This window comes from Pleuronectes platessa, chromosome 13 (genome assembly GCF_947347685.1).
Source record: "Pleuronectes platessa chromosome 13, fPlePla1.1, whole genome shotgun sequence".
NCBI lineage: Eukaryota > Metazoa > Chordata > Actinopteri > Pleuronectiformes > Pleuronectidae > Pleuronectes > Pleuronectes platessa.
The window spans coordinates 17,196,747-17,209,964 of NC_070638.1; the positions used below are offsets into that span (position 1 = coordinate 17,196,747).

Genomic DNA, 13,218 nt, shown 5'->3' on the forward strand with positions numbered 1-13,218 from the left:
AATCATCTTGTCCTTTGTTCTGCCCTCGCTGCACTTCCTCTTGTCCTTCCATTTCCTGCTAGTAACACCTCCACCTCCGTCCTTAAACTCTCCTGTCGGCCGCTCACAGAGACGAGCTCCCTGCCAGCAGCTCCAAGGGTCAAAGTTGACAAGCTCTCCGCTGCTGTGGTCGACCAAAGCAAAGGGGAGAACGGCAAAGCCCACACAGCTGAGTTAACAGTCAGCCGCCTTAAAACCACTAACTTATGAAGGAGAGGGCAAACTGAATCAGAGAGGAGGTGTCAGCGCGGTGACAGAGCAAGTTCCCTGTTGCTAGACTTTGCTCTTTAGTCAAATATAGGTGGTTAAGAGGGAAAACAGCAACCACAACGGTTTTTATTCGCTCACAAAGGTGAAATGCACACATCACACACACTACCATTAAAATGCAAGTACCATACTATTTTCAGTCAATGAATTTGCGCAGCCTGACACAACAAATACGCAAGTTATTACAATAAGTTATTTGATAAGAGACTTTTCTGCATTCTTTTCTGATTCTGTAGACTATAAATGAGGTTTGGGGACAATGGAGAGGCTGATGAAATATTTGCTCAATGCAGCTATTATTTCATCGTGTGTGTTTATAACCACAGGTTCCACTTCCTTTTGCATCAGTCTATAGAAGACAGAGCGACCCAAATGCATACGCAAATTATTCAAACTATTTTAACCAATTCTATTGACTTTTTATACAAGTCAGAATCATTGCTCATAGAAAATCCTTTCTATTACGTATGCCAAGGAGGTTATGTTTTCACCTCTGTTCTTTTGTTTGTTTGTGAACAAGGTTACACTAGATCAAGTGAAAGATTTCGATTAAACTTGGGTCAGGAAAGATCCCCTTCAGTTTTAGTGCCAATCCAGGATTTTTTTATCACTTTCATTAACATCTGGAGATGGGACGTTTTTCAACATTTTCACCTTTTTCCCAGGGAATAGGTAAAGGTTATTGATGGAACATTACAGGAACCGGTATCTGCCATATGTGTGTGTGAAATTTGGTGCAGTGAGTTGGCTGAACTCAAGGGCACTTTTGGTCTTTTTTCTCTATTGAGTGTTCAGCAGAATTATGCAGAAACTACAAAATGGATTTCAACGGAACTTGGTTGAAGGATGTGATAGTGGTCAGAGAAGAATCCATTAAGTTTTGGTGTGAATCCACACAAAGGATTTTTGTTTAACATTGCAAGGTCAGCCATGTTTCTCTACATTTTATTATTTCCCCAAAGAATAATTCATGGATGTTGATGAAAATCAGGTACATTAAGGAGTCAGATTAAATTTAAGAGGACTGTTGGGCCTTGAGAGTGGTTTGCGCTCTACTGAATGCCATTCTAGTTGTAAAATATGTATTTTATTCTTTGAGTGATACACACATGTTCCCATCTCAACCATTTCATGACTGAAGCACGTTGCTCTAAAATTCGACTGTATTTTCATTCCTCCTACTTTAACTCACAGCTGGGCCGCCTGCTGGTGTTGAGGACCTGCGGTGTGAAGATGGAGTGTGTGTGACAGAAGTCAGTGTTCATGGCTGTGGTGTGTAGCGCAGGTACTTCTTGCCAGAGGGCAGGTCTTTGGTGTAGACGCCTTCTGGGAACAAAGCAGCAGCCTCCTCCTCAGACATGCTCGGAGGAACCATCACACACTCTCCAAGCTGTAGGAAGAAACAAGGCTATTACATGCAGCAGGAGGCCGGTTAGCCTATTCTTTTTAATCCTTGCTGCCGGCAGTTGAAATAAGTCACACTGTACCTTCCAGTCGGCAGGTGTGGCCACTCTTTTCCCCGCTGTGAGCTGGAGCGAATCCACCGCTCTCAGGATCTCATCAAAGTTGCGTCCTGTGGTGGCAGGATAGAGCAGCGACAGTTTCAGCCTTTTGTCGGGGCCGATGATAAACACCTGACCAGAACCAAGGGAAGAGATGGAGACTGAGAGACATGATATCTTACAGCCAACGAAGGGAGATCGAAACAAGTTATTTAGGCAGCCTATGAAAGAAACAGATGCAATTCTGTGTTTGGCAGAGGATGTGGAGATGCTTACACAGCGGGCAGTTAGCGGCATGCCATCTTTGTCCTTCTCATCTAGTTCCAGCATGCCCAGGGCCACTGCCAGCTCCCGTTTACTGTCCGCTATGATGGGAAAGGGCAGCGAGCAGCAGGCCGACTCCTCACAGTTGTACGCCAGGATGTCCTACTTATTACACAGTGCATGTTATAGTCAGTCAGAGCTTTGCAGAGAGCTTTTGAAACAGTTATACGGTGACACATGAGGGAAAATAAAGAGTTTAAAAACGAAGAAAATCCCGGATGGCTATGATGTTGGATATTGGATCACTTGATTTCCAAGTAAGCATCTCAAATGTGCAAATCCAGACCAGACAAGGCGACATGTAATGTAATTCTAACAGTGTTATAGGAGCGAGGGCTGATATTTCTGCTCTAATAGGCCAAAGTTCACCCTGGCGCTCTCCCTGGCTCTGACCTGCATACCAAAACTACTGTCTTTATTCTTTACAAGTCTAAGAAAGAGAGGGCTCTTTTATTATAACACAGAGACACTAATGTGCTGTACTCATGGATCAGTGTATTAGAAATACATAAAAGGTGTGTATCTTAATGTGCAGATATGACCATCTAAGTTAGAAAGAGGGTCTTGTGTGATATATTGGTATTTTTTTCTAAATGAGTGTTTAGAAAATCAAGAATAGTCTCAGTGTAAGTGGGGGAGCACGTGCTGTAACCATCACACCTTGCTCCAGCTGTGATGATCCTCCAGGCGGTCGACTGACAGTGCGATCATTTTGACGCCGCGCTTGCTGAACTCCCCGTGCAGCCTGGCAGCACGGCCCAGCTCCGTGGTGCACACGGGGGTGTAGTCACTGGGGTGGGAGAACAAGATTCCCCATCTGGGTTGAAAAGAGAGGAAGGCGAAGCTGTGTCAGGTGTACCTCAGGGCCGGTGCTCAGCCCGTTCTGAGATTTCATCTTACTCAAGTTTCCTCTCGTCAGACTTCTGAATAATGATGTTGCTTGTTGTTGGAATGCACCATATACCTGTGTTCAGAAAGCTGTGGTGTCACCAAACTAACAGGATGTGACCTATATATCAAAAAATAATTACGAATTCAGCAAATTCATGGTGCATCATGCTTTAGTGCGTGTATGTGTATGTGTGTGTGGGGGGGGGGGGGTCAGCTTACCGTGTGATCAAGTCATAAACATCTGATCACATTTGAATATTGACAGTATTAACTTGTCCCTTCCTATCCCCCATCAGGTTTTTCTTTTGCCAAACATCATTAGGTTTACATTTGATCTAATGAAATGAAAGGTCTAAAGCAGAAGTCAGTAACAGGAAATGGACTGGACCAAGTTCTCTCTTCCTCTCGTACCAACTGCTCCCATAAGCCACTGACTCAATACCAAAAGCGAACATGACAATCACAATCGACGATCCTACTTACGAATCACCGAGAAACTCGTGGAGTTTAATTGTGCCAGTGGTGGCCTCTGCCTCGAAGTCAGGAAACACGTCCCCGAGCAACAGTCCCGGCATATTCAGTGTGAGCGTGGAGGTGCGTGTGTGTTCAGCAGCTGCTCTGATGATACCAAGAGAGATGAGGAAGAGGCGGGGGGAACTTTCCTGACAACAGCTTCTCTATTTATAGAAGCACCGGTTCAATGGGGATGGATATAACGCACCACATCCAGGTTTTACCAAAGCGCCTTTACGCACCCCGGCGCACATTTACGCACATGCCTAATTTCCAACCTTGAACTTTAATTTATTGGTAAAGATGCCACATTGACAATTTTCTCCACCTACACATGTTGTTTATAATTTCCGCATAAATCGGGGCATCATCAACTTTTAATTCATGTTAATAGGAGGATAATGCAGCCACGTGACGACAGTGGTCCAGTTCAGAGCCGGTCACATTACACCTCCTTACTGTCCAGTTTGCCGGATGTTTTTCATGTGAGCAGCAGGATTAAAGTATTTACTGGCCACAGGTGCTCCCTGAAGAAGGGCGGATACATTTGCGAGGACGCACAATCAAACCAAAATGTCCTCACCGACGTCCAGACGGAACAGTTGCCGTGGGAGCCACCGGGGCTCCAGCTGGTCTTACGTTTACTCTGGCGCTCCAACAGAGGAATACTATCGGCTGACTATTAAGTCAGCCGATGTTCGCCATAACGCTGCGTTTTTTGCTGGCAATAGATCTGTGGCTGTCCAAGCGGCTCGGCGTGTGCGCCTTCGAGGAGTCCCCATGGGGGAGCATACAGCCCCTGGTGCGCCTGCTGGAGTTCTCCGGACATTTCATCCCGTGGCTCATGGGCACCCTGTACACTCTGCTCCGTGGAGAGACGGCGGCAGAGCAGGAGATCATGCTGAATATGGCCCTGGGTAACAATGTTTCTCCTGTTGAATGCAGACGTGAGATCCCAAAGGAGATGAATGGAGGCCTCTTAAAACTGTACTCCAGATAAATAACCCTTTAACTTGTTCTGCAGCAAGATTTACAGTATCTTTAACTTTGCCTTGAGTGTGGTTTGGATTTCTTTCCTCTTTAAATAACCACACTTTTACTCGCAAAATCGTCCTAACACATCTTTATATTTACCACCACATCAGCTTTTGGTAAATCCAGTGCGTCATTCTGCACATTTGTGCCAATTCCAAAACCGGTGGCTTTGTTGAGCTGCATGATGATAATGGATATTCAAATAGCATTACAGGCAACATCCTGAGTGTCAAAGCTTTTCTAGCCAATTTAATCTATAGGATGATAGTGTTCTGGAATATTATGAGCTATTATACCTCTTCTTATGGACCAGTCATAGCAGAACTGTAACTACTTGAAGCTCTGGGCTTTAGTGACACAAGTTAACTGATATAAAAAATAATATTGATGGGAAGTGAGATCAGTATAAGATCCCTTAAAAATGACATTTTAGACAGTGGCTTTTTAAAATAGGTTTGATATTTGGTTTTGATTTGAGTCAGTGCAAACTGTATATCTGTCTTCCTCACAGCTCTGTTGTTGGACCTGCTGCTGGTCAGAGTTGTGAAGACTCTGGTGAGACGTCGACGGCCCGCACAGAACCGCTCTGATATCTTCTCCACCTTCTTCGTGGAGCGCTACTCGTTCCCCTCAGGCCACGCAACGCGGGCGGCAATGTGCGCTCGGTTCTTCCTTGCCCAGCTGGTGGACACAGCCTCCATGCGGGTGCTGGTCGTGGGCTGGGCCTTCCTGGTGAGCCTGGTTGGTGACCGATGTGGGCTTTGGCTTGGCCATGGGTTACTGTCAGTACAGCTTGGTAGAGAGGCTGTGGGTGACCTGGGACTGCCTTCAGGACGTGCTGCTCATGCGACTGCGAGAGGGACTCAACAGGGCTTATGGTGGTCTCTGGATGGCATCTTGGACACATTAGATTTGGTGGAGCTGTGTGGTGTTTCAACTTATATATAGGGGATGTGTAGCACGAGTCTGTGTATATGAAAATCTGAAGTGAATTGTGTCAAAATGACTCCAGTATGCCTGACACCAAGGCTAACTTTAAATTAATCCTCACTTATCTGAGTTTCCGTCAGCTGCCACCCTGTCTCCTGACTGTCATTATTATTGTAATACATCCCATCTCGTCTTACACAGTTGATGAACATACCAATCGCAATTTTGAAAATGAACTACAACCAAACATGTGCTGAGTTTATATGGGTTCAGGATTAAAACTGTAAAAGATCCTACAGAGCAGACGAGTCCTCTAGTTTTTACCAGTGCATAACTGCATTAGAATAAACTGTCAGTTGAGCTGGAAGATGTGTGTAAAATGCAGATTCAGCCGGTTGTCCACAGAGGGCAGTGCATAATCATAAGAAAAACATGCAGCTGCAAAAAGCAACATGGGGTGTGTGCAGTGCACATAACCCCATTGGCTGGTTCTGAACTTTGTCACTAATGTGGGCTGAGCTCAGAGACTGGATCTGTGGTTATAAGCTCAAGTCTTCAAGTACACAGGCACTCAATATTTCTCCATCTATCCATACTGGTGAGGAGTGGGTGTGTCATCTAAGGACACAAGTTTTTATTAAAACAATAAGAAATAAGCCCCAATACAAACTGCAATAAAAAATGAAATTTCACAAACTTAAGCACATAACTCTCAGCTGTTAACAGTCAGATTTCACATGGTGATGAATTGGCTCCATCAGGTGCCTGACTTGTATTTGACCACAGCGGAATATTTTAAAAATGATAGCCATGTTAGCAAATAAGCTATGGATGTAAATGTGACTGTGCGCATGATATTAGTGTTTATAGATGCATTGGTGACAAGGCAACAAACAAAAGTAGCCTAAACAAAAGTTTTACACTTTTCAAAAAGCACTACTCAGTTAACCTTGTGGATATTTTGGCCATATTGTTCAATTGTTCAATTAAAATATGAGGGTCGATCAGCGCTATGAGGAGCTGTTTTGGCATAAAGGTATATTTACTTTGCCCACACACACATATATATATATATATATATATATATACATACAGTTTATATGCATACTGTCATCCATATACATATATATATCTATGCATATATATATATATATATATATATATATATGGAGACATTTTATGTTTTGGTAAGTTATCTCTTATGCCAGAGACAGATACCAGTTTTAGGTTCACTTGTGGACTATCTTTACTCTATAAACACTATTGTATTAAAGCTTCTGTTTGTCAAATTGAAAACAAAAATGATGACACAAGCCGGAACAATTCTCTTGGTTTTTATTGAGGACTTAAATAACATGAACATTTATTAGCAGACAACAAAAATATTTCACTTTTTAAACCATAATTTCTGTTCTTAATAATAACTGAGATCATCAGTTCTGTCACTGCTCCATGGATATTCCTCAGTCATTGTTATACATCTTATTTACAGTACGAATAGACAAAATAGATTTTAATGACCTAAAAACACATTGATGACAATCTTTACAATAACCTCAATAAAATGTCAATGAGTAAATGCTTTATCACATTCACTTGTGCCAGAACAGTCCGGTAAACAGCAGCAGCTTCTCTGTTGGTTTCCTCTAGCTGCTGCCCTGATTGGCTCTGCCCACTCTGATGTCATAGGTGACCATGTGGAAGTTGTCCCACGCATACAGCTTCCTCTGGCCGTGGTTATAGTCCAGCATGCTGGTGTAACGGTACTTGTTCTTGAACGGCACAGCGACTGCCCGCTGCGTGCCAGTGGCTGTGTCAAACACGTAGTTGATGGTGGTGTTGGGTGCAGTGTAGCTGGCCACCGTGTACAGGCGTCCACACACCATGAATGCGTTGCCCACTGTGTTCTTCCTGATGTTGGTCTCCCAGCTCTGCTTCACGACCAGGCTCTCTGGGTCCAGCTGGGCAATCACAACGGCGCCTTTCGCCTTGCTCGTGCTGTAGATGGCCCACAAGCCTTGTTCGTCCACCGCCAGGTCGATGTCTGTGTAGCCTCCCCAGGAGTAAGGGTACTGGCCGTGGAAGCCAGCGTGAGGTAGCTCCAGACGTGATGCCAGGCTCTCAGAGGTCAGGTTGTAGCGGATCAGGGAACGGCTTCGTTTGCGCTGGTAGTAGAGGGAGCCGCGGTAGATGGTCGCCCCTGTGCTCTCCACAGGCTCCGGCAGGATCAACACCTTCATGGGGAAGCCTCGGGAGAATTGGTCCATGTCTTCAAATGCAAAGAGCTGACGGACATCTTTGCCCACTGCGTCGATGCGCCACACAGTCTTTTTGGTGTAATGAGGGCCCAGAGGCTCGGGGTCCTGCAGCCACACCCCATATTTGCCTGTGATACTGTCAGCCTTCCTGTGCAGAACAGGATCTCCCACTGATAGCAGCTCTCCACAGTCTATGCAGGAAAAAAGAGAGGTCATGGTAATTTTATATATATATTCACAGAAAAATTTACAAAGAAATTAAATTTCATCAACGCCCTGCCCAATATTAGGAAAATTGGAGCAACTACTACCTGTGATGGTTTGATTTTCATCAGTATTAAGGTGGGATGCTTGAACCTTTGTCACCTCAGCCTTCATCTCCTGGTACGCCCCATTCTTAAAGGCATTTGCAGGGTCTGATGAAGAGAGAGATGTATATAGAAAAACATTAAGTTACAATATTCCAAATGTGAGAGGGCTCTTGAGAAGAATATGGCTGAAAATAATCACGTTGAGTATTGGTAAGCTACAGATAAACCAGAGTTAGCCCCAACACAGATAACATCAAAGTTTCAGCGTCTCATATATTTGCCTCAGAGCACAACTTTGAACCCTGCTCTCCCGAAAATGATCATGCAAAGTAAACAGACAAGCATTAGGGACAAAGCCATAAAAGAGTCTGTGTTGTAAATTCCTATCCCTAACTGAACCTGAGATGACTTTAACTGCAGCCTGATGCCCTGGGAGACTTTTCATAGCCCAGGTCAACCAGAAACATGGGAAACAGAAGCAGTCCCCAGCAAAATATACACAAAATAGGAGAAAAAGGGAATTTGTATTTAATCTATGTGTATCTTTGCTTGGGGATGTACATACCACTGGCAGGTCTGCTGTCATGCTGAGCCCCCCCGGAGGTGTGTGTCTGCTTGCAGGGCTTCTGCCTGAGGCTCTCTGCCTCCTGGCTCAGCTCGCCCAGCCTCCTCTGCTGCTCCTGGAGCTGCTTGTTCAGACGCTCCTTGTCCTGCTGCAGCTGGTTCCTTTCCCTGGTGACCTGAGCATAAGCTTCCTGGAGACCCTCTTCCGTGTTAGACTCGACCCTCGTCCTCGTGCCTCCGTCCGCTCCTGCCAGGAGCTGGCTGACCAAAGCCTCCAGCAAGATGACCCGCGACATGACTCCATCCATCTCTGGTTTCACGCTGCCTCCAGGGCAGCTGGACTCCTCTGGGCTGGCCACGGTGAAGGTGTAGTGGCAGCGTCCAGCAGAGTCATTGGAGCGGCGGAGGGAGGCTCGGTCTGTGGCCGGGCTCTGGCTTGACAGCATCAAGCAGGACACACACAGGAGAGAGACTTGGAGCCACATTTCGAAGGAGGCAGACACAGGCGATGATCTTCAGGTTAAGGAGCGCCTAGTTGTTTACCTTCCTTTAGAGGATATAGATCCTTTTTCCTTTGAGCTTGTCTCTTTATACCCAAGTGTTACTCAGTGCAGGTCAGTGTCTGAATCCCAGCAATGCTCAGAGAAGGATATTTATACAGTTTACAGTCAGGGGGTGGGAGGGGATGAGGAGTGTGGCAGGGAATGAAATAGCCAAGGGGGTGTGCAGTGTGTGTGTGTGTGTGTGTGTGTGTCAGTGTGTGTGTGTGTGTGTGTGTGTGTGTGTGTGTGTGTGTGTGTGTGTGTGTGTGTGTGTGTGTGTGTCAGTGTGTGTAGAGGTCCACGTGTTTCTTGTTTTTGCCACTGGTTGGGTGAGGTGTGCTGTAAATGACATATAGTCTGAGCCGTCCGTGTGTCTCCGCAGGTTGTTTTGACTGGACAGCATCACTTTATTGCTGTCGCCTGAGGTGCTGCAGGTTGACTTCCTCTGGGACTGATACTTTTGCAATTAAATCACGGCACGACTGACAGGAAACATTTTTTGACGAGGAGAAATTTGTGCTATAGAGGGCAAGTGTTTCAGAATTGCTGAATCTGAAGCCAGCATTTTGCAACCCCCTGGGCACGTTGGCTAATTTCTTCCTCTTTCACAGCAGGACAGGAGGTCGGGCACCGGCTGGCTACCTGAGGAAATGGAGAAGATTCTGATGTTGTTGCTCATCCTTTCTTACAAAGAACCCTAACCCTAACCCTAACCCTGTTTAAATTAAAAAAAAATTTAAATTGATCTTAATAGCGTCTTGCATTTTACAATCACAATCTTGAACCTGATGGTCACACATCAAGGTAAATTGTATTCATTTAGATATTGGTTGATTGGCGGCTGTGGCTCAGGAGGAAGAGCGGTTCGTCCACTAACCAGACTGCTGGTGGTTTGATCCCAGTCCCTCCGTTCTGTCCAGACACCGAAAACTAAATGGTCCCTGACTGCTGTGCAGAGTGTGTGATTGACAGTTAAAGTGCTGCACGTAGATGCACTGTATGAATGTGGATGAATAGCTAACTTGTTCTGGAAAGCTGTTGGTGGAGTTGGACATTTTTTGTATGCTGCTGTCTTGGCCAGGCTTCCCTTGGAAAAGAGGTCATTGTATCTCAACGGGACCGACCTGGTTAAATAAAGGCAAATAAAAAAAAAAAAACTGAGGTGCTCAACAAAGTCCTTAAGAGGGATCTTACAGGCACCATGAATATTTATACCAAATTTGAGGATTGATGCAATCATTGTTAAGAAATATCAGTAAACACAAACCTTAATGAACCTCATTGTGGTGTTATTGTCGGTAGGATTCAGTAAGTTTCATCCTCTGGTAACTCTGTATGCATATGTGTTGACTATTTGTATTCCATGGATTTGTCTTTGACTGGGCGCATGACAATGGAAAATAGTAATTTTTAAGATGATAAACATCCGTTAGAGTCTTTACACTGAGACATGGAGCCCACCTGTCTCCATGTGATACGACTGGGACTTGTTCTGTTTCTTGATGAACATATAGGAAATGTCCAATATTTCACCACTGGCGTCCAACAAAACATTATTGAGGTAAAAACAATCATAACTCATTGTTATGAGCTGGTAACACGTCCTGTCTCAGGACCTCCACATTTCTTCCACTGTCATTTCTTACCATATATCATTTTTCATAATCACTATGCTGAGGTTGTCCAGCGTGGCTGTTACAAAGATATTTCATAAAAATACCAACGGCAGTGAAGCATTAAGCAACTTGCAGAGCACATCTGTGTTTGGTTCCACAGGATCCGTCTGCTGCCTAGTTAACCTGTCTGTTTTACGGCTCTATGGAAAGTCACCCGTATTCCACAATGTTCTTCCCACTGAGGTGTGTTTCTCCTTATGTAACATAACGACTCAGGCCACCTGTAAAAGTTGTCTGTCGGCCCCTGAGAGAACAGAAGATCACAACTTGCACGTAGACTTTTCCATTGGCGATAGGTCTCACAGCAGTCGCTCCACTGGGAACCAGTACCTTGATGTTTGTTTGCTGAAATGCTTAACATGTACATCTTAGAGCGTTCTTTTATTTGATGATGATTTTTGCAGTAATGGACAGTGGTCTCACCCTGATCGGCAGTTTCTGTCATTCCTTTAGCTTTTTCCACAAAACCTAACGGTATTCGGTTTCAAACTCTTCATTGAGGCAATATGATTTCTTGCTGTTGCTTATTTAAGCAATGATCCCTTATCGAGCAATGTAATCATGTATTCAGAGTCATATCTCTGGATACCTGATGAATATGAGTCCAATGTTGTTGTTGTTTTTGGTTTCTTCCAACTCCTGCGGATCTGCGACTCTTTAGTTACTCCAACAGACGTTTTTAGAAGTTTCCTTAGCTGCCTGGTGTGGTAGAAAACAAAGCTCAGAGAGCTGTGAGACTGAACCAAATCAGTGGTTGCAGAGTGGACATATTAAAATGAGTGGAAACCTGGAATAAAACACAGTAAGGCTGCAGAGTGAAAGTAGCCTGGATGCCAGACGAACTTAGCCCCGCCCACAACATTTGAGGTCGGGAAGTTCGGTCTGGAGTCGCTCCGTTGGGGAGAAATTATGCCCGAACAGAAACTGTTCGGACCAATCAGATTGTCAGGGCGGGCTTTAGACGATGATGGACAGATGATCAACAGTAACGTAATCAACCACGTCATCAAAGTGCACTTTAGTTGAATTCGTTTTCAACAAACATGCCTGCCGCTGGAGAGCTGAGATGTGTAGATGCTGCCATTGAGTCTGTTTTAGAAGACATCGACAGCACATTCATTTTGAAAAAGGAACACAGAACGTGGAGGAGACGCCAAAGCACCGCGCCGCGCTAATCAAAATAATATCTAATAATGTCACCCGTTGATCCAGTAGTATAAAAGCATATACTTACTTGTTGCTCCAACATTAAGCAACAGCGTCCCAACATTTGTCTTTTTTGGTGTTGTCTTTATACAACATGTTCCGAGGATCATACAACTCACTGTACTTCTCCACTTCAATTATTAATTTAATGTCGTCCATGTAGAAGAACTTTTCCGCTGTTAGCTCCGGTAAATGTCGGGTGTCGAGGGTAAATTACGTATTCTCCACTCAAGCCTATGTGTAGAATACGTAGCCCCCCCCCCCCCCCCCCCCCCTCTTTTTATCTTTATGACTGCTTGTGTGGCTGTAGTGGATGGGCAGAGGGGGACATTTAATAATGTCATTGGTCAAATTAAAACTCCAGGACAACAGAAGGGGACTTCAAAGTATGGGATGCATATTTGATCATTTATATCATATAAAATATGTCATCAATATCATTTAAAATAATTTTTCAGTGTGTTTCCTGGCGCGATGAGCTCGCGTCAAGCCCAAAAAATAGACTCGACGCCGAAACGATCGCTGCACGGCTCGAGGCAGCCTTGGTGCAGCGCGGCGCACCAAGGTTTAACATGGGAGTGGATGGGAGCCAGCTGAGACAAGAGGCATTTTTTTTCTGGTTCGGTTGAAACACGCCCCATAATCACAGCCCAATGGAGCAGTCTCAGACTCACATTCTGACTAGAATTGTGAGTATGACAACGTCAGGCTAGAGTGAAAGTATTCATTTGGAAAAAAAAGGGAAAAAATCAAAGAGGAATTGGAAAAACAGCAGTTGAATATTATGACCCTTTGGATTCATCTAGAGAAACTTTCACCGTCCTAATCCCCAATGTGGAAACCATTTTGTCAAAGGAACATTTCGGCAAATTGCACAATAGCTCTCAGGTGGAGATCCACGTGAGAGGATCGATACCACTTTCATATTTGCCTCTAAGTCTGCAGCCAGTTGGTTAGCTTAGCTTAACACAGAATCTGAAAACATGGAGATACAGCTCGTGTGGCATTGTCAAATGCTATAAACAAACAAAGGCTAACAGAGTTCATTCATCTATGCGTATTTACTTATTCCATACAAAAACTGAAGTGTAAAAATGACAATTATTGATTCTGAATGGTTATGAATGGAACTGTAATAGCTGTAACAGTTATGCATT

The 13,218-nt window shown here is 44.5% G+C and overlaps 3 protein-coding genes across 3 annotated transcripts; 1 reads left to right on the top strand and 2 right to left on the bottom strand.

Moving 5' to 3' along the window:
* Positions 1-344: 344 nt before the first annotated feature.
* LOC128454071 (peroxiredoxin-6) lies at positions 345-3,668 on the bottom strand. The gene is made up of 5 exons (XM_053437236.1): positions 3,510-3,668; positions 2,796-2,952; positions 2,088-2,237; positions 1,797-1,943; positions 345-1,699 (listed from the first exon to the last, which is right to left on the bottom strand). The coding sequence occupies exons 1-5, from the start codon at positions 3,599-3,601 to the stop codon at positions 1,571-1,573; spliced, it is 675 nt and encodes a 224-aa protein (XP_053293211.1). The 5' UTR covers positions 3,602-3,668; the 3' UTR covers positions 345-1,570.
* Positions 3,669-4,112: 444 nt separating this feature from the next.
* LOC128454597 (polyisoprenoid diphosphate/phosphate phosphohydrolase PLPP6-like) lies at positions 4,113-5,484 on the top strand. The gene is given in 4 exon segments (XM_053438030.1): positions 4,113-4,208; positions 4,210-4,456; positions 5,086-5,314; positions 5,316-5,484. Coding segments are annotated over 4 exon segments (741 nt in total).
* Positions 5,485-7,150: 1,666 nt separating this feature from the next.
* On the bottom strand, positions 7,151-9,122 carry LOC128455142 (myocilin-like). Its single transcript, XM_053438818.1, has 3 exons — positions 8,639-9,122; positions 8,074-8,178; positions 7,151-7,953 (listed from the first exon to the last, which is right to left on the bottom strand). The coding sequence occupies exons 1-3, from the start codon at positions 9,120-9,122 to the stop codon at positions 7,151-7,153; spliced, it is 1,392 nt and encodes a 463-aa protein (XP_053294793.1).
* Between the last annotated feature and the right edge of the window lie 4,096 nt (positions 9,123-13,218).